A 20070-nucleotide genomic window follows, 5' to 3' on the forward strand; every position below is an offset into this window, starting at 1 on the left:
ACTTCTTTCATCAGTGTTTTGTAGTACCGCTTGTAGAGATCTTTTACCTCACTGGTTAAAAGTATTCCTAGGTGTTCTATTTTTTTGTGGCTATTGTAAATGGGACTGAGTATTTTATTTGGTTCTCAGCTTGAATGCTATTGGTGTATAGCATCCGACTGATTTTTGTACATTGATTTTGTATTCTGAAACTTTACTGAGGTCATTTATCAAGTGTAATAGTCTTCTGGAGGAGTCTTTAGGGTTTTCTAGGTGTAAGACCATGTTATCAGTGAACAGAGAAAATCTGACTTCCTCTTTTCCAATTTAGATGCCTTTTATTTCTTTCTGTTGACAAGGATGCCCACTCTCACCACTCCTAGTCAACATAGTACTTCCAGTACTTCTTTGTCTTGTTCCAGTTCTTAGGAGGAATGTTTTCACCTGTTCCTCATTCCATATGATGTTGGCTGTGGGTTTGTTGTATATGGCTTTTGTTATTTTGAAGTATTTTTTGATGTCTAGTTTGTTGAGGGGTTTTATCATGAAGGGATGTTGGATTTTACCAAATGTTTTTTGTGCATCTATTGAGGAGATCATGGATTATGTTTTTTAATGCTGTTTATCTGGTGAATCACAGTTATTGAAGCATCCTAGAAACTCTGGAATAAAACCCATCTAATCTTGCTGTAACATCTTTTTGATGTGCTACTGGATTTGGTTTTATAGTATGATGATTTTAGCATCTATGTTCATCAATGTTAGCCTTTAGGTTTATTTTTGTTTGTTTGTTTTTTCTCTTATGTCCTTGCCTGATTTTGGTATCAAAGTGATAATGGTTTCATAGAATGATTTAGAGAGGAATCTTTCCTCATTGATTTTTCAGAATAATTTCAGTAAGATTGGTCCCAGCTCTTCTTTGTACATCTGGTAAAATTTGGCTGTGAATCTATCTGGTACTGAACCTTTTTTTGGTTGAAAAATTTTGTATCACTGATTCAATGTCATAACTCAACATTGGTCTGTTCAGGATTTCTGTTTCTTCCTGGTTCAATCTCGGGAGGTTGTATGTTTACAGGAATTTATCCATTTCTTTTAGGTATCCTAGTTTGTGCATGTAGAGATGCTCACAGTAGTCTCTGAGCATCTTTTGTCTTTCTGTGGAATCAGCTGTACTGTCACCTTTGTCTGATTAGTTTAGCTAGCAGTATATAAAATTTGTTTTTTTTTTTTCCAAGAACCAACTTTTCATTTCATTTATCCTTTGTATTTTTTTTACTATATTACAAACTTACGTTTGCAATATTTTCCATAATTCATTTTTTCTATTATTTTTTTATTTTTTTTCCATAGCTTATTGGGGTACAGGTGGTGTTTGGTTACATGAGTAAGTTCTTTAGTGGTGATTTGTGAGATTTTGGTGTACCCATCACTCCAGCAGTATATACTGCACCATATTTGTAGTTTTTTTTTAATATTTGCATTTTCTTTTATTTTATTTTCTTTTTAATTTAATTTTTATTGCATTTTAGGTTTTGGGGTACATGTGAAGAACATGCAAGATTGTTGCATAGGTAGGTACACACATGGCAGTGTGATTTGCTGCCTTCCTCCCCATTACCTATATCTGGCATTTCTCTCCATGATATCTCTCCCCAACTCCCCACCCCCCACTGTCCCTCCCCATTTCCCCTCAACAGACCCCAGTGTGTGATGCTCCCCTTCCTGTGTCCATGTGTTCTCATTGTTCAACACCCACCTATGAGTGAGAATATGCGATGTTTGATTTTCTGTTCTTCTGACAGTTTGCTGAGAATGATGGTTTTCAGGTTCATCCATATCCAGACAAAGGACACAAACTCATCGTTTTTGATGGCTGCATAATATTCCATGGTGTATATGTGCCACATTTTTCCTGTCCAGTCTATCATCCATGGGCATTTGGGTTGGTTCCAGGTCTTTGCTATTGTAAACAGTGCTGCAATGAACATTTGTGTGCATGTGTCCTTACAGTAGAATGATTTATAATCCTTTGGATATATACCCAGTAATGGGATTGCTGGGTCAAATGGAATTTCTATTTCTAGATCCTTGAGGAATCGCCACACTGTCTTCCACAATGGTTGAACTAATTTACACTCCCACCAACAGTGTAAAAGTGTTCCTATTTCTCCACATCCTCTCCAGCATCTGTTGTCTCCAGATTTTTTAATGATTGCCATTCTAACTGGCATGAGATGGTATCTCAATGTAGTTTTGATTTGCATTTCTCTAATGACCAGTGATGATGAGCATTTTTTCATATGTTTGGTGGCCTCACGTATGTCTTCTTTTGTAAAGTGTCTGTTCATATTCTTTGCCCACTTTTGAATGGGCTTGTTTTTTTCTTGTAAATTTCTTTCAGTTCTTTGTAGATTCTGGATATCAGCCCTTTGTCAGATGAGTAGACTGCAAAAATTTTTTCCCATTCTGTTCATTGCCAATTCACTCTAATGACAGTTTCTTTTGCTGTGCAGAAGCTGTAGTTTGATTAGGTCCCATTTGTCTATTTTGGCTTTTGTTGCCAATGCTTTTGGTGTTTTGGTCATGAAGTCCTTGCCTACGCCTATGTCCTGAATGGTTTTGCCTAGATTTTCTTCTAGGGTTTTTATGGTGTTAGGTCTTATATTTAAGTCTTTAATCCATCTGGAGTTAATTTTAGTGTAAGGTGTCAGGAAGGGGTCCAGTTTCTGTTTTCTGTACATGGCTAGCCAGTTTTCCCAACACCATTTATTAAACAGGAACTCCTTTCCCCATTGCTTGTTTTTGTCAGGTTTGTCAAAGATCGGATGTCTGTAGATGTGTTGTGTTGCCTCCAAGGCCTCTGTTCTGTTTCATTGGTCTATATCTCTGTTTTGGTACCAGTACCATGCTGTTTTGATTACTGTAGCCTTGTAGTATAGTTTGAAGTCCAGTAGTGTGATGCCTCCCGCTTTGTTCTTTTTGCTTAGAATTGACTTGGCTATGCGGGCTCTCTTTTGGTTCCATATGAAGTTTAAGTTGATTTTTTCTAGTTCTGTGAAGACGGTCGTTGGTAGCTTGATGGGTATAGCATTGAATCTGTAAATTACTTTGGGCAGTATGGCCATTTTCACGATATTGATTCTTCCTAACCATGAACATGGAATGTTTCTCCATCTGTTTGTGTCCTCTCTTATTTCGTTGAGCAGTGGTTTGTAGTTCTCCTTGAAGAGGTCCTTTATGTTCCTTGATAGTTGTATTCCTAGGTATTTTATTCTCTTTGTAGCAATTGTGAATGGCAGTTCGTTCTCAATTTGGCTGTCTTTAAGTCTATTATTGGTGTATAGGAATGCTTGTGATTTTTGCACATTGATTTTGTATCCTGAGACTTTGCTGAAGTTGCTTATCAGTTTCAGGAGATTTTGGGCTGAGATGATGGAGTCTTCTAGATATACAATCATGTCATCTGCAAATAGAGACAATTTTACTTCCTCCTTTCCTATTTTAATACCCTTTATTTCCTTTTCTTGCCTGATTGCTCTGGCTAGAACTTCCAATACTATATTGAATAGGAGTGGTGAGAGAGGGCATCCTTGTCTAGTGCCAGATTTCAAAGGGAATGCTTCCAGTTTTTGCCCATTCAGTATGATATTGGCTGTTGGTTTGTCATAAATAGTTTTTATTATTTTGAGATACATTCCATCGATACTTAGTTTATTGAGAGTTTTTAGCATAAAGGGCTGTTGAATTTTGTCAAAGGCCTTCTCTGCATCAATTGATATAATCATGTGGTTTTTGTCTTTGGTTCTGTTTATGTGATGGATTACATTTATAGACTTGTGTATGTTGAACCAGCCTTGCATCTCTGGGATGAAGCCTACTTGATCATGGTGGATAAGCTTTTCGATGTGCTGTTGCAATCGGTTTGTCAGTATTTTATTGAAGATTTTTGCATCTATGTTCATCATGGATATTGGCCTGAAGTTTTCTTTTCTTGCTGAGTCTCTGGCGGGTTTTGGTATCAGGATGGTGTTGGTCTTATAAAATGATCTGGGAAGGATTCCCTCTTTTTGGATTGTTTGGAATAGTTTCAGAAGGAATGGTACCAGCTCCTCTTTGGCACCCATCTTCCAGCTGTTTCCCAGAAAAGATCAACCTCTGTTGGTCAGGAGGGATGCCTTCCTTGTCCTGGATATTTGCCTTGACATTCTCAGTGGTGTCACTGGGCTCAACCTCAAGGGTGATGGTCTTGCCGGTCAGAGTATTCACGAAGATCTGCATTGTCAAGTGGCGATGACAGCAATGAACAAAAAACAACCATGGCTCTACTCCCGGCTGTGACAGAACTCCATATCTGTAGTTTTTGATCCCTTGCCCCACACTCCCACCCTTCCCTGCCAAATCTCCAAAGTCTATTGTATCATTCTTATGCCTTTGTGTCCTCATAGCTTAGCTCCCACATATCAATAAGAACATATGATGTTTGGTTTTTCCATTCCTAAGTTATTTCTCTTAGAATAATAGCCTCCAATCTCATCCAGGTCACTGCAAATGCCATTAATTCATTTTTTTTAATGGCTGAGTAGTATTCCATCATATAAATATACCACAGTTTCTTTATCCACTCGTTGATTGATGGGCATTTGGGTTGGCTCCACAGTTTTGCAATTGCAAATTATCCTGCTACAAACATGCATGTGCAAATATCTTTCCTGTATAATGACTTTTTTTCCTCTGCATAGATACCAAGTAGTAGGATTGCTGGATCAAATGGTAGTTCTACTTTTAGTTCTTTAAGGAATGTCTACACTGTTTTCCATAGTGGTTATACTAGTTTACAGTCCCACTAGCAGTGTAGAAGTGTTCCCTTTTCACTGCATCCATGCCAACACTACCGTTTTTTGATTTTTTGATTTTGGCCATTCTTGCAGAAGTAAGGTGGTATCGAATTGTGGTTTTGATTTGCATTTCCCTGATTATTAGTGATGTTGAGTATCTTTTCATATATTTGTTGGCCATTTGCATATTTTCTGAGAATTGTCTATTCATGTCCTTAGCCCACTTTTTGATGGGATTTTTTCTTGTTGATTAGTTTGAGTTCATTGGAGACTCTGGGTATTAGTCCATTGTCAGATGTACAGATTGTGAAGATTTTCTTCCACTCTGTGGGTTGTCTGTTTACTCTGCTGACTGTTCCTTTAGCTGTGAAAAAGTTCTTTTGTTTATCTGTTTTTATTGCATTTGCTTTTGGATTCTTGGTTATGAAATCCTTGCCTAACCCAATGTCTAGAAGGGTTCTTTCAATGTTATCTTCTAGAATTTTTATAGTTTCAGGTTCTATATTTAAGTCCTTGATCCATCTTGAATTGATTTTTGTATAAGGTGAGAGATGAGGTTCCAGTTTCATTCTCCCACATGTGGCTAACCAATTATCCCACCACCATTTGTTGAAAAGGGTGTCCTTTCCCCACTTGGTTTTTGTTTGCCTTGTCAAAGACCAGTATGTCAATACCATGTTGTTTTGGTGACTATGGCCTTACGTATAGTTTGAAATCAGGCAGTGTGATGCCTCCAGATTTGTTCTTTTTGCTTAGTTTTGCTTTGGCTATGTGGGCTCTTTTTTGGTTCCATATGAATTTTAGAATTGTTTTTCTAATTCTGTAAAGAATGATCGTGGTATTTTGATGGGGGTTGCATGGAATTTGTGTATTGCTTTTGGCATCATGGTCATTTCCACAATATTGATTCTACCCATCCTTGAGCATGGGATGTGTTTCCATTTGTTTGTGTCATCTGTGATTTCTTTCAGCAATGTTTTGTAGTTTTCTTTATAGAGGTCTTTCACCTCCTTGGTTAGGTATATTCCCATTTTTAAAAAATTTTTTTGCAGCGACTGTAAAAGGGGATTAGTTCTTGATTTGATTCTCTGCTTGGTCACTGTTGGTGTATAGAAGAGCTACTGATTTGTGTACATTAATCTTGCATCAAGAAACTGCTGAATTCTTTTATCAGTTCTAGGAACTTTCAAAAGGAGTCTTTAGAATTTTCAAGGTAAACAATCATATCGTCAGCAAACAGTGAAAGTTTAACTTCCTCTTTACAGTTTTGGATGCCCTTTATTTCTTTTTCCTGTCTTAATGCTCTGGGTAGGACTACCAGTACTATGTTGAAGAGGAGTGGTGAGAGTGGCCATCCTTCTTTTGTTCCAGTTCTCAGAGGGAAAGCTTTCAACTTTTCCCCATTCATTATTATGGTGTTCGTGGGTCTGTCATAGATGGCTTTTCTTACATTGAGTTATGTCCTTTGTATGTTGATTTTGCTGAGTTTTCATCATAATGGGATGACAGATTTTGTAGAATGCATTTTCTGCATCTATGGAGATGATCACATGATTTTTGTTTGTAATTCTGTTTATGTGGTGTATCACATTTATTGACTTGTGCATGTTAAACCATCTCTGCATCCCTGGTATAAAATCTAGTTGATCATGGTGGATTATCTTTTTGATATGTTGTTGGATTTAGTTAGCTAGTATTTTGTTAAGGATTTTAGCATATATGTTCATCAAGGATATCAGTCTACAGTTTTCTTTTTTGGTTATATACTTTCCTGGTTTTGGTATTAGGGTGATGCTGGCTTCATAGAATGAATTGGGGAGATTCCTTCTTTCTCTTTCTTGTGGAATAGTGTCAAAAGGATTGGTACCATGAGGACGGAATGTTTTTCCATTTGTTTGTGTCCTCTCTTATTTCCTTGAGCAGTGGTTGGTATCCATTCACATCCTTTGTTAGCTGTATTCCTAGGTATTTTATTCTCTTTGTAGGAATTGTGAATGGGAGTTCATTTATGATTTGGCTCTTTGCTTGCCTATTGTTTGTGTAAAGAAATGCTTGGGATTTTTGCACATTGATTTCGGATTCTGAGATTTTGCTGAAGTTGCTTATCAGTTCAGTAAGTTTTTGGGCTGAAATGATGGGGTTTTCTAAATATAAAATTATGTCATCTGCAAACAGAGACAACTTGATATCCTCTCTTCCTATTCAAATACCCTTTTTTCTTTTTCTGGGCCTGATTGCCCTGGCCAGAACTTCCAAAACTAGGTGTTGAATAGGAGTGGTGAGAGAGAACATCCTTGTCTTGTACTGGTTTTCAAAGGGAATGCTTCCAACTTTTGCCCATTCAATATGATATTGGCTCTGGGTTCGGCATAAACAGCTCTTATTGTTTTGAGATATATTCCATCAACACCTAGTTTATTGAGAGTTTTTAACATGAAGGGATGTTGAATTTTATCAAAGGCCTTTTCTGCATCTATTGAGATAATCATGTGGCTTTTTCCTTTGGTTCTGTTTATGTCAATATCATGAAAATGGCCATACTGCCCAAAGTAATTTACAGATCCAATGCTATTCCTATCAACTACCATTGACATTTTTCACAGATTTAGAAAAAACTGTTTTAAATTTTATATGGAATCAAAGAAGACACCATATAGCTATGACAATCCTAATCAAAAAGAACAAAGCTGGAGGCATCATGCTATCTGATTTTAAACTATACTACAAGGTTACAGTAACCAAAACAGCATGGTACTGGTACCAAAACAAAAATATAGACCAATGGAGCAGAACAGAGACTTCAGAAATAACATCACATATCTACAACCATCTGATCTTCAACAAACCTGAGAAAAACAAGCAATAGGGAAAAGATCTCCTATTCAGTAAATTATGCTGGGAAAACTGGATAACCATATGCAGAAAACTGAAACTGGACCCCTTCCTTACACCTTATATAAAAATTAATTCAGATGGATTACACACTTAAGTGTAAAACCCAAAACCATTAAGTCTCTAGAAAAAAACCTGGGCAACACCATTCAGGACATAGGCATGGCCAAAGACTTCATGACAAAAATGACAAAAGCAATTGCAACAAAAGCCAAAATTGACAAACAGGATCTAATTAAACTAAAGAGCTTCTACACAGCAAAAGAAACTATCATCAGAATGAACAGGCAACCTAAAGAATGGGAGAAAATTTTTGCAATCTACCCATCTGACAAAGGTCTAATATCCAGAATTTATAAGGAACTTAAACATATTTACAAGAAAAAACACAGCTCCATCAAAAAGTGGGCAAAGGATATGAACAGACATTTCTCAAAAGAAGACATTTACATGGCCAACAAACATGAAAAAAGCCCAACATCACTGATCATCAGAGAAATGAAAATCAAAACCACAATGAGGTACCATCTCATGGCATGCAGAATGGCAATCATTAAAAAGTCAGGGAACAACATATGCTGGCAAGGCTGTGGAGAAATAGGAATGCTTTTACACTGTTGGTGGAATGTAAATGAGTTCAACCATTGTGGAAGACAGTATGACAATTCCTCAAGGATCTAGAACCAGAAATACCATTTGATCCAGCAATCCCATTACTGGGTATACACTCAAAGGAATATAAATAATTCTACTATAAAGACACATGTACACGTATGTTTATTGCATCACTATTTATAATAGCAAATACATGGAACCAACCCAAATGTCCATCAATGATAGGCTAGATAAAGAAAATGTGGTACATATACACCATGGAATACTATGTAGCCATAAAAAGGAATGAGATAATGTCCTCTGCAGGGCCATGGATGAAGCTAGAAGCTATTATCCTTAGCGAACCAGCAAAGGAACAGAAAACCAAACACTGCATGCTTTCACTCACAAATGGGAGTTGAACACTGAGAACACATGGGCACAAAGAGGGGAACAACACACACCAGGACCTGTTGAGGGGTGGTGGGGGCAGTGAAGAGAGGGGACTTAGAGGATGGGTTGATAGGTGCAGCAAACTACCATGGCACATGTATACCTATGTAACAAACCCGCACATTCCGCACATGTATTCCTTTTTTATTTTTTTAAGGAGAAATAAAGAAAAAGGATTGGTACCAATTCTTCTTTGAACCTCTGCTAGAATTCTGCTGTGAATCCATCTGGTCCTGGACTTTTTCTTTGTTGGTAATTTTTTAAATTATCATTTCAATCTCACTGCTTGTTATTGATCTGTTCAGGGTATCTAATTCTTCCTGATTTAAGCTAGAAGCGTTGCATTTTTTCAGAAATTTATCCATCTCTTCTAGGTTTTCTAGTTTATGTGCATAAAGGCGTTCATAGTAGCCTTGAATGATCTTTTGTATTTCAGTGGCATCAATTATAATATCTCCTGTTTCATTTCTTAATGAGGTTATTTGGATTTTCTCTCTTCTTTTCTTGGTTAATCTTGCTAATGGTCTATCAATTTTATTTATCTTTTCAAAGGACCAGCTTTTTGTTTCATTTTTTTGTTGTCATTGTTGTTGTTTGTTTGTTTCAACTTCATGTAGTTCTGCTCTGATCTTGGTTATTTCTTTTCTTCTGCTGGGTCTGGGTTTGGTTTTTTCTTTGTTTCTCTAGTTCTTTGAGGTGTGACCTTAGAATGTCTGTTTGTGCTGTTTCAGTCTTTTTGATGTCGGCATTTAGGGCTATGAACTTTCCTCTTAGCACTACCTTTGCTGTACCCCAGAGGTTTTGATAGGTTGTGTTATTATTGTCATTCAGTTCAAAGAATTTAATTTCCATCTTGATTTTGTTTTTGATCCAGTGATCATTCAGGAGCAGGTTATTTAATTTCCATGTATTTGCATGGTTTTGAAGGTTCCTTTTTGAGTTGATTTCCAGTTTTATTCCACTGTGGTCTGGGAGAGTGCTTGATATAATTTCAATTTTCTTAAATTTATTGAGGCTTGTTTTGTGGCCTATCATATGATCTATCTTGGAGAAAGTTCCATGCACTGTTGAATAGAATATGTATTCTGCAGTTGTTGGATTAAATTTTCTGTATATATCTGCTAAGTCCATTTGTTCCAAGGTATACTTTGAATCCATTCTTTGTTGACTTTCTGTCTTGATGACCTGTCTGGTGCTCAGTGGAGTAATGAAGTCCCCCATTATTATTGTGTTGCTCTTTATATCATTTCTTAGGTCTACTAGTAATTGTTTTATAAATGTGGTAGCTCCAGTGTTAGGTGCACATATGTTTAGGATTGTGGTATTTTCCTGTTGGACAAGGCCTTTTACCATTATATTATGTCCCTCTTTGTCTCTCTTAACTGCTGTTGCTTTAAAGTTTGCTTTGTCTGATATAAGAATAGCTACCCCTGCTTGTTTGGGGTATCTATTTGCACAAAATGCCTTTTTCCATCCCCTTACTTAAAGTTTATGTGAGTCCTTATGTGAGTCTCCTGAAGGCAGCAGATAGTTGGTTGGTGAATTCTTATCCACTCTGCAGTTCTGTATATCTTAAGTGAGTATTTAGGCCATTTACATTCAGTGTTAGTATTGAAATGTGAGGTACCATTGCATTCATTGTGCTATTTGTCACCTGCATATCTTGGTCTTTGTGTTTCTTTTTTGTTTTTGTTTGTTTTGCTTTTGAACTTATATTTTTGTTTTATAGGTCCTGTGTAATTTATGCTTTAAAGAGGTTCTGTTTTTGATGTGTTTCCTGGATTTGTTTCAAGATTAAGAACTCTTTTTAGCAGTTCTTATAGTGGTGGCTTAGTAGTAGCAAATTCTCTCAGCATTTGTTTGTCTAAAAAAGAGTGTATCTTTCCTTCATATATGATGCTTAGTTTTGCTGGATACAAAATTCTTGGCTGATAATTGTTCTGTTTCAGGGAGCTGAAGATATAGCCCCAACCCCTTCTGGCATGTAGGGTTTCTGCTGAGAAACCTGCTGTTAATATGATAGGTTTTCCTTCATAGGTTACCTGGTGCTTTGTCACACAGATCTTAAGGTTCTTTCCTTCATCTTAACTTTAGATAACCTGATGACAATGTGCTTAGGTGATGACCTTTTTGGGATGAATTTCCACAGTGTTCTTGTGCTTCTGGTGTTTGGATGTCTACGTTTCTAACAAGGCCAGGGAAGTTTTTCTCAATTATTCCCCCAAATATATTTTCCAAATTTCTAGATATCTGTTCTTCCTCTAGGACACCAATTATTCTTAGGTTTGGTTGTTCAACATAATCCCAGACTTACTGGAGGCTTTGTTCATATTTTCTTATTCCTTTTTCTTTGTCTTGTTGGATTGATTTGAAGATATTGTCTTGGAGCTCTGAATTTCTTTCTTCTACTTGTTCAGTTCTATTGCTGAGACTTTCCAGAGCATTTTGCATTTTTATAAGTGAATCCAATGTTTCCTGAATTTTTTATTGGTTTTTCTTTATGCTATCTATTCCCTTGAATATTTCTCCCTTCACTTGTATCATTTTTTTGGATTTCCTTGCATTGGGCTTCAACTTTCTCTGGTGCCTCCCTGATTAGCTTAATAACTAACCTCCTGAATTCTTTTTCAGGTAAATCAGGGATTTCTTCTTAGTTTGGATCCATTGCTGGTCAGCTGGTGTGATTTTTGGGGTGTGTTAAAGAGCCTTGTTTTGTCATATTACCAGAGTTGGTCTTCTGGTTCCTTCTCATTTGGGTAGGCTCTGTCAGAAAGAAGGTCTAGGGCTGAAGGATATTGTTCAGATTCTTTTGTCCCACGGGGTGTTCCCTTGTTGCAGTACTCTCTCCTTTTTGCTATGGATGTGGCTTCCTGAGAGCTGAGCTTTAGAGACTGTTATCTCTCTTCTGGGTCTAATCACCCAGCAAGTCTACCAGGCTCTGGGCTGGTACTAGGGGTGTCTGCACAGAGTGCTGTGATGTGAACTGTCTGTGGGTATCCCTCAGCCCTGGATACTAGCACCTGTTCTGGTGGAGGTGGCAGGGGGAGGGGAGTGAAATGGACTCCATGAGGGCTCTTAGCTTTGGTGGTTTGCTGCTCTATTTTTGTGCTGGTTGGCCTCCTGCCAGAAGGTGGTGCTTTCCAGAGAACATCAGCTGTGGCAGTATGGAGAGGAATCAGTGGTGGTTGGGGCCCTAGGACTCCCAAGAGTATATGCCCTTTGTCTTCAGCTACCAGGGTGGTAGGGAACGACCATCAGGTGGGGGCAGATCTAGGCTTGTCTGAGCTGAGACTCTACTTAAGCAGGTCTTCCTGTGGCTGCTGTGGGGGTTCGGGGTGAGGTTCCCAGGTCACTGGAGTCATGTATCTAGGAAGATCATGGCTGCCTCTGCTGAGTCATGCAGGTTGTCAGGGAAGTAGGGGAAAGTTGGCAGTCTCAGGCCTCACCCAGCTCCCACACAATCCAAAGGGCTGATCTCACTCCCACCATGCCCCACCTAACAGCACCGAGCCTGTTTCCAGGCAGTGGGCAAGCAGGGCTAAGAATGTGCCCCAGGCTAACCACCTCCCAGCTGTGTAAGAAAAGGGCTTTAGTTCTTCCCCTGCCTGTGGATTCACACCAGCCCCCCACCAAGTTCTGGCCAGGAGGCTTCTTGACTGGTTCAAATTGTTACAAAGTTCAGCTGGAGACTTCAAGGGTCACTGTGATGCTAAGCAGGAATGTCCTGCTTGGGGACCCAGCAAGCTCCTAGGTCCTTTCCCGCTGCTTCCTCAACCCCTGTATTTCACTCGGCTCTCTAAATTGACTCAGCTCCAGGTAAGGTCATAATCTTCTCCCACAAAATAGACCTTCAGTTTCCCCAGTGTGGTGTGTGTTTGGGGGTGGAGGATCTCCCTTTCCCATTTCCGCAGTTTGGGCACTCAAAGTATTTGGGGTGTCTCCTGTGTCCAGCAGGAGCAGTCTGCTTCCTTCAGAAGGTTTGTGGGTCCTCTTGGGATTCCTGATTTATTCCTGTAGTCATTCTGGAGCTAAAACTCATGATGTGAGCCTCCACACACTGCTCTGTCCATTTAAGTCGGAGCTGCAATCTAGTCCTGCCTCCCTTCCAGCATGATGATCCCTAATCCTATTTATTTATTTATTTATCTCAACCTCATTTAGTTCTGCCCAGATCTTTGTTATTTCTTTTCTTCTGCCAGCTTTGGGTTTGGTTTGTTCTTGTTTTTCTAGTTCCATGAGGTGCAACATTAGGATGTAACTTTAAGATCTTTCTATTTTTTTGATGTAAGAATTTAATACCATAAACTTTCCTCTTAGCACTGCTTTTGTTATATTCCGAAGGTTTCGGTATGTTGTGTCTCTATTTAAATTCATTTCAATTTTTAAAATATTTCTGCCTTGGTTCTCTCATTTACCTAATCAACATTCAGGAGCAATCTGTTTAGTCCCCACGTCATTATAGAGTTTTGAGAGTTCCTCTTGGTATTGATTTCTACTTTTATCCCACTATAGTATGAAAAGATACTTCATTTAGATTTTTTGGATTTGATGTGATTTGATTTATGGCCAAGCATATGATTTATTTTGGAGAATGTTTCATGCATAGAATGTCCCATGCAGAGATGAGAAAAATGTACATTTTTCAGTTGTTGGGTAGAATGTTCTATAAATGTCTATTAGGTCCATTTGGTCTAAAGTCTAGCTTAAGTCCATAATTTCATTGATTTTCTGCCTTAATCATCTGACTAGTGCTGTCCATGGGGTTTTGAAGTCCTCCCCTACTATTGTATTGCTGTCTATCTCTTTTCTTATGTTGAATAGTATTTGTTTTATAAATCTGGGTTGTCCAGTTTGGGATGCATATATATTTAAGACAGTTATATATTCTTCTTGTATTGAATCCTTTATCGTTACATAATAAATTATTTGTCTTTTTTTTTTTTTTTTTTACTGTTGTTGATTTAAAATCTGCTTTAGCTGATGTAAGAATAGCTACTACTGCTCATTTTTGTTTTCTGTTTGCATGATGTATCTTTTTCCACTCCTTTACTTTGAGTTTGTGGGTGTCTTTACCAAAGGGTGTCACTTGTCGGCAGCAAATGGTTAGGCTTGTTGTTTTTTTTAAATCTGATTTGCCTGTCTAGATCTTTAAGTGGAGCATTTAGGTTATTTATGTTCAAGGTTAATATTGATATATGAAGTTTTGTTCTGTTATAATGTTGTTACCTAGTTGCTTTTTAGTCTCAATTTACACTAAGATTTTATATCTACATTTATAAATGAAGCCTATAATTTTTCTTTTCCATACTGTCCTTGTCAGGTGTTAGAATGAAGGGTATGCTGCCTCAAAACAATGAGAAAGGTACTGAACTGAATAGTGTTTACCTAGAAGCTGTGAATTTGACACTTGGAAATAAGGTCTTTGCAGATGTTACCAAATTAAGATGAGGTTATGCTGGGTTAGGGTGGGCCTATAGAAGATCAGGAAAATTTAGACATAGACATAGGGTATAGAAAGCCATATGACTGAAGTGAGATTGGAGTGATGCATCCATAGGCCAAGGATTACTAACAACCATAAGAAGCTAGAAGAGGCAAGAAAGGATTATTCCCTAAAGAAAATAGAGGAAGAATGACACTCCTGATATCTTGATTACAAACTTCTAGCCTCCAGAGCTATGAGAGAATAGATTTCTGTTGTTTCAAGCCACTTATTTGTGGCAATTTGTTATGGCGCTCTAGGAAACTAATATAGAAAGTGTTCCCACTTTTTTGATTCTCTAAAATGTTTATGTAAAATTGGAATATTTTCCTTGACTTTACAGTAGACCTTGTCAATGGAGTCTTCTGGGTCAAGTATTTACTTGGTGAGATTTTTGATTACTGATTGAATTTCTTTAATGATTACAGAACTATTTGGGTTTTCTATTTCTTCTTGAGTTAATTTTGGGAAGCTGTATTTTTTTACATGTTCATAATATATTCATTATCTTTTTTCACTGTTATAATAACTTTATCTTATATTTTACAGAAGTCTGAATGATTTTTAAAAAGCACCTCCTTACCCCATATCACGTTTCTCTGACAGTTGTTAAAGTAGGCGGTAAGTATGTCAATAGCTTGAGCGTCAGCATCTTGCAAGGATTTCAGACCAACCAACCACTGGCCAAAGAACTTGGCAGCTTTTTTATCTTGTTTCTAATAGAATGGTATATCCACTCTGGACAGGCAAACTTTTCAGCCACATCTCCACAACACATTTTGCAAAATCAGTGATTACCAAATTAGTTAGCTTTAGCACTGAGCTGCGCTCACTTGCCTGTGACAGCCTGAAAGCCAGTTTTGATACTGGCAACAGAACATCTAGAATGACAAGTTTCACACTGTAGGAAATGAGTCACGTGTCCTTCTGCAGGATTGTGTCCGGTGATCGGCATGTGTGATAAGTTACATATTCCTTGATATATCTTCTTAAGACATTTTCTGTTTCTGTTGGAATCTTTGATTACAAGTTGGTTATTATCATCTATAGAACCACTTGTACCCAATTCAGCCAACAAAAATGCAAGGAGATGTTTGTACTGATGATGTCATAGTTTACAGATATCTGTAAAGTTGACAAAAGAAGTTTCCTTGGTTCCTACTTGGACGACCTGTGGAAGTTTCATGATGAATTTCTTTTTCTCCCCAGCAACCATATCTGGATTCTTTTCCCTCGTGATGCTGAACATGTGATTCAGCAGCTTCTCTTATGTGTAGTCGCTTTCTGAGCCTGCCCAAGCAGGGCTGGTCTGATCACTCAATGAGATACTATCATCTTTTTTGCTGTCTTCATCTTCTAGAGCTTCATCTTTCTCTAGTATTTCATCCTCATCTGGGAACTTGACATTGTTCTTTTTCTTCTTTTTATTGCCAAGCACAATGTCAAGGTCATCCTCTGGTTCAGCTGGTTTCTAAGCATCACTTTCAATCTTAGGATCCTTTACACCTTCTTCAGCTTCACCAGTATCAAATATCTTTTTTGCATTTTTCTTCTTTTTCTTTTGACTAAAGAAGTTCAAGTCATCTAGATCATCAGAAGCATCTTTTTTCCTACTGTCCAATTTGTCAGCTTCTAAATCTTTGTCCTCAGTTGGCTCTGGCTCCAGACTTTTGTTTCTGAAGGCTGGGTTTCCTCTGTTTGGGTATCCTCTTCTTCACCTAACATAAGAGGCTTCTTCTTCTTTTCTTCTTGCTCATAGAAGGATCAAAAATCATCTCGTCCCCAGACATAACTGCAGCTCCAGTAGGCTCTGCACGGACGGGCAGTCAGATGGGTCAGCCCCAGGCTCCATGGCAGCGCAGCTCTTGCCAATACCTTTCCCTCCACCACACCAGGCTCTTGCATCAGCAAAAGGGCCATTATCTTTCTTAAGGGCTGGTTAAGGGTATCTGCAGTGATATCCCTTTCATCATTCCTTCTCTTTCAGTCTCTCCTGAGTTTGTCAATTGTATTAATCTCAAAAAACTAACACTGTTGTGCCTCTTGATTCAAATGTTTTCTATTTCATTAATTTCTCCTTTTTATTATTTCCTTTCTTCTACTTGATTAGGGTGTATTTTATGTTAGTTTGTTATGTCAGTTCCTTCATATAAATACAAAACTCATTACATTAGAAAAGCCTTTTTTCTTTTCTAGTCTATATTTCTAAAGCTATAAATCTCCTGATGTTTACTTTAGCTGCATCCCTCAAGTTTTATATTATGTTTTCATTGTCATTCAGTTCTAAATTTTTTCTAATTCCATTATTTCTGTTTTTACTCAGAGGATATTGGAAATTAATTTAACTTCCAAACACATGAGAATTACTAGTTATATTTTTGTTATTGATTTTTAGCTTAATTGCATTGTTGTCGGATGATATATTCTCTTTTTTTTCCTTTTTACATATATATATATTTTTGTTAAAGACGGGGTTTCACCATGTTAGTCAAGCTGGTCTTGAACTCCTAACCTCAGGTGATCTGCCCGCCTTGGCCTCCAAAGTGCTTGGATTACAGGCGTGAACCACCACGCTTGGCCAGATGATATATTCTCAATCAAATTTATTTAGACAAGATTTTAAAATTCAGTATCTAGTCAATTTTTGTAAATGTTGCAGATGTATTTCAGAAGATGTACATTCTCCCATTTTGGGGTGCACTGTTCTACGTCCACACTTAAGTCAAGTTTCATAATCTCTAATACTTTTTTAGAAGAATAATTTTTTCCGCCTCTGAACTCGAATTACAATCTCTCATCTACCTTCTTTCTTACAAAGAAATATCAAGTTCCTTATCATTCTGATCACTCTTTCCATGAGTCATCATCGTCATCTTAGGTGACAAACCTTAAGTTTCCAAACAGTGAGCAAGCCATTTATTAACTGCTTAAGCCAGTTAATAACTGGGATATTATATTAATCTCTCCCAGGCTTAAAATCTCTTCTCACCAGTAAATGAGGATGTAGAACTGAAAATTAAAATATGTGTTTAAAAATACTATTATTTTTATTATTTATTAATCAACCTGCATGGTACTGGCACATAACAGGCAAGATAAATGGTAATATTATAATGATTCACATTTTTATATCTATTGCCATGATTCTAACATCTGTGTCTTTTCAGGCTACCATTAACACATATTAAATTTCTCTGGCTACAGTAAGGTTGAATAGGCTCCCATATCCATGGGACTTTTTTCAAAGGGCATAAAATATTCATTAAGGAAAAGATGCCATATATACCATTGAATAGGTCATCATTTCGGAATACTTTCGCCATATGTTATCAATAATTTTGCATCTCCACACAATAACCCAATAAAGCAGTGCCATGGTCACTGAGATGGGTGACTATCAGAAGAAGAATAAATTCTATCATAAGACTCTGTATGAATTAAATCTTCTGTGTGTAGGTACTGTAGTAGAGGACTTCAGATTTTTTTCTCCTTTAATATCACAAAAAACCCTTAAAATAGATATTACTGTTCCTACTTTATAGATAGAGAAATTGAGGTTCAGGAATTTAAAGAGATTTGCCCAAGCCCATATATGGTGGAGATACAAGCAATGCAGGTATATATCAGCAGGTGTATACCAGCAGGTATAACAGCCATCAAGTCTGGGACTAAATATACTCTAAAAGCCCAATCCACTATAACAGAGACTAAGCCCAAAGTCTTCTCTGGGTCTCTCTTGTAATTCCGTCCCTTTCTCCACAATGTTTCTCATTCTCACTCAAGTCTCTCACATCCATTACCCACACAGGCACAGCTAATGCAGTATTGGTCTCAGTCTGTGGCTGGATTCCAGAGATAGTGGGAGAGGGTTAGACCTTAGTTACCTGCAGAAAATTTGCCTTCTGCTCCACAAATCACAATGGCTTTTATTGTATGGTCTGTTACAGCTTTCTGTAGTCCTTCTTCTATTTCACGGAGTAAAGCCATACTAAAATAAAACAAAATATATGAAGTAAATTAGAATGAAATTCCTACCATCTTAGAGTGTTTTCCTTTCCTAACAATGAAAACTGAAACACACACATAATGAATAAAAACTGTAGGTGCTTCTCAATAAAGCTTCCAACAAATAATATGTGTCCACTATGACTATTAAATTTGTTCTACAAATAATGTATGTGACTACGATTAATTAAGCGTTGAACCGATTAAATCAATCCACTTTTTAAAAATCTAATTTTCCTGCACTATGCTTTAACTTTGACCACTTAAAATTGGCACCAACCAATTTAAAAATACTATTATATGTCTTCTATATACTGTATAAGGAGTTATCCAATACTCATACATAATTTATCATGTAAGGCACACTAAGATGTGTGCGGTAATAAAGGTACAAATAAAGAGTGATGTTGAAGTTCAGAGAAGGATGAAATTACTTTCAATTTTTCATACTGGCAAAATATAAGAAAATTAAAGGAGAAACAGTCTAGGAGCTGTGGCAGGGGCTGTGAGTTACCTCAAATATCCATTCCTCTCCATCTTCTTCATAGTATTAAAACATTTGCTTTTTTTGTTTTGTTTTGTTTTTAAGAGAATTCCTAAGTCTCAAAAACACCTGATTTTTACCTGAATATATGTGATATGGTTGGGCTCTTTATCCCCACCAAAATCTCATTTCGAATTGTAATCCCCACTTGTCAGAGAGGGACCTGGCGGGCGGTGATTGGATCCTGCCAGTGGCTTCCCCATGCTGTTCTGTGAGGGAATTCTCAGGAGATCCAATAGTTTGTAAGTGGCAGCTTCCCTGCACTCACGCCTCCCTCCTGCCACCTTGTGAAGAAGGTACTTGCTGCTTCTTTGCCTTCTACCATGATTGTACGTTTCCCAAGGCTTCACCAGCCATGTGGAACTGTGAGTCAATTAAAACTCCTTCTTTTATAAATTACCCAGTCTCAGGTATGTCTTTATAGCAGTGTGAAAATGAACTAATACAAAAATATGGTTGCTCAAAATAAAGACCACATTTCCCAGCCTGCTTTGCAGTAAGGTCAGCACAAGGAACTAAGTTCTAGCCAATGGGATGGAAGCACATTTGGTATACGCAACTTTTGGGAGAATCCTTAAAGGTTTGGGTATGCTTTTTCCTTTTTCTTTCTTTCCCACCCCCCCCCCTTTTTTTTTTTTGTGACGGAGCCTCACTCTGTCTCCCAGGCTGGAGTGCAGTGGCATGATCTCGGCTCACTGCAACTTCCCCCTCCCGGATTCAAGCCATTCTCCTGCCTCAACTTCCTGAGTGGCTGGGATTACAGGCGCGCACCACCACGCCCATTAATTTTGTATTTGTAGTAGAGACAGGGTTTCACCATGTTGGTCAGACTGGTCTTGAACTGCTGAACTCGTTATCTGGCCCTGCCTCGGCCTCCCAAAGTGCTGTGATTACAGGCCGCTTTTCTCTTTTTTCTTTCCTCCCTTCTCCTGGCACCCATGATGGTTAGATCAGGAGCAGCCATCTTGGATCAGGAGGTAGAAGTCGTGGACTGAGGATGGTAGAGCAAGTAATAGACAGAATTGAGGCCCCTGTTGATTGTGGAGCAGACATATCATTCCAGGACACTGCTGTGAGATAAATTAGCTTCTTATTATCTAATTCACTATCATCTTGAGTTGTCTGTCAGTGACAGCCAAGGGTAATCCTAACAAGATAAGAGATCAAGGCAAGATCATGGAAAGATAGGGCATGTAGTAGATTTTGTCAGGTTTTAGTATATGAGGAAGTCATCCACGGAAGAGATAGCTAAAGCCAAGACTGAATGAGTCTACCAAAGAAAA

General features: G+C 37.8%; 1 protein-coding gene and 1 pseudogene across 4 annotated transcripts in view; both read right to left on the minus strand.

The window, feature by feature from the left end:
• The window catches only part of EHHADH (enoyl-CoA hydratase and 3-hydroxyacyl CoA dehydrogenase), a 97587-nt gene that overhangs the window by 50139 nt on the left and 27378 nt on the right, over nt 1–20070 (minus strand). For all 4 annotated transcript variants that reach the window (XM_012457678.3, XM_064366886.1, XM_012457697.3 and 1 more), the window contains one exon: nt 18123–18226. In XM_012457678.3, the coding sequence (XP_012313101.1) occupies nt 18123–18225 (103 nt within the window). In that variant the 5' untranslated portion in view covers nt 18226. The remainder of the gene's footprint in view (nt 1–18122; nt 18227–20070) is intronic.
• On the minus strand, nt 15041–17210 carry LOC105720922 (eukaryotic translation initiation factor 2 subunit 2-like; annotated as a pseudogene).

Source organism: Aotus nancymaae, unplaced genomic scaffold (assembly GCF_030222135.1).
Source record: "Aotus nancymaae isolate 86718 unplaced genomic scaffold, 86718_ANA_hifiasm-v0.15.2.pri h1tg000067l, whole genome shotgun sequence".
Taxonomy (NCBI): Eukaryota; Metazoa; Chordata; class Mammalia; order Primates; family Aotidae; genus Aotus; species Aotus nancymaae.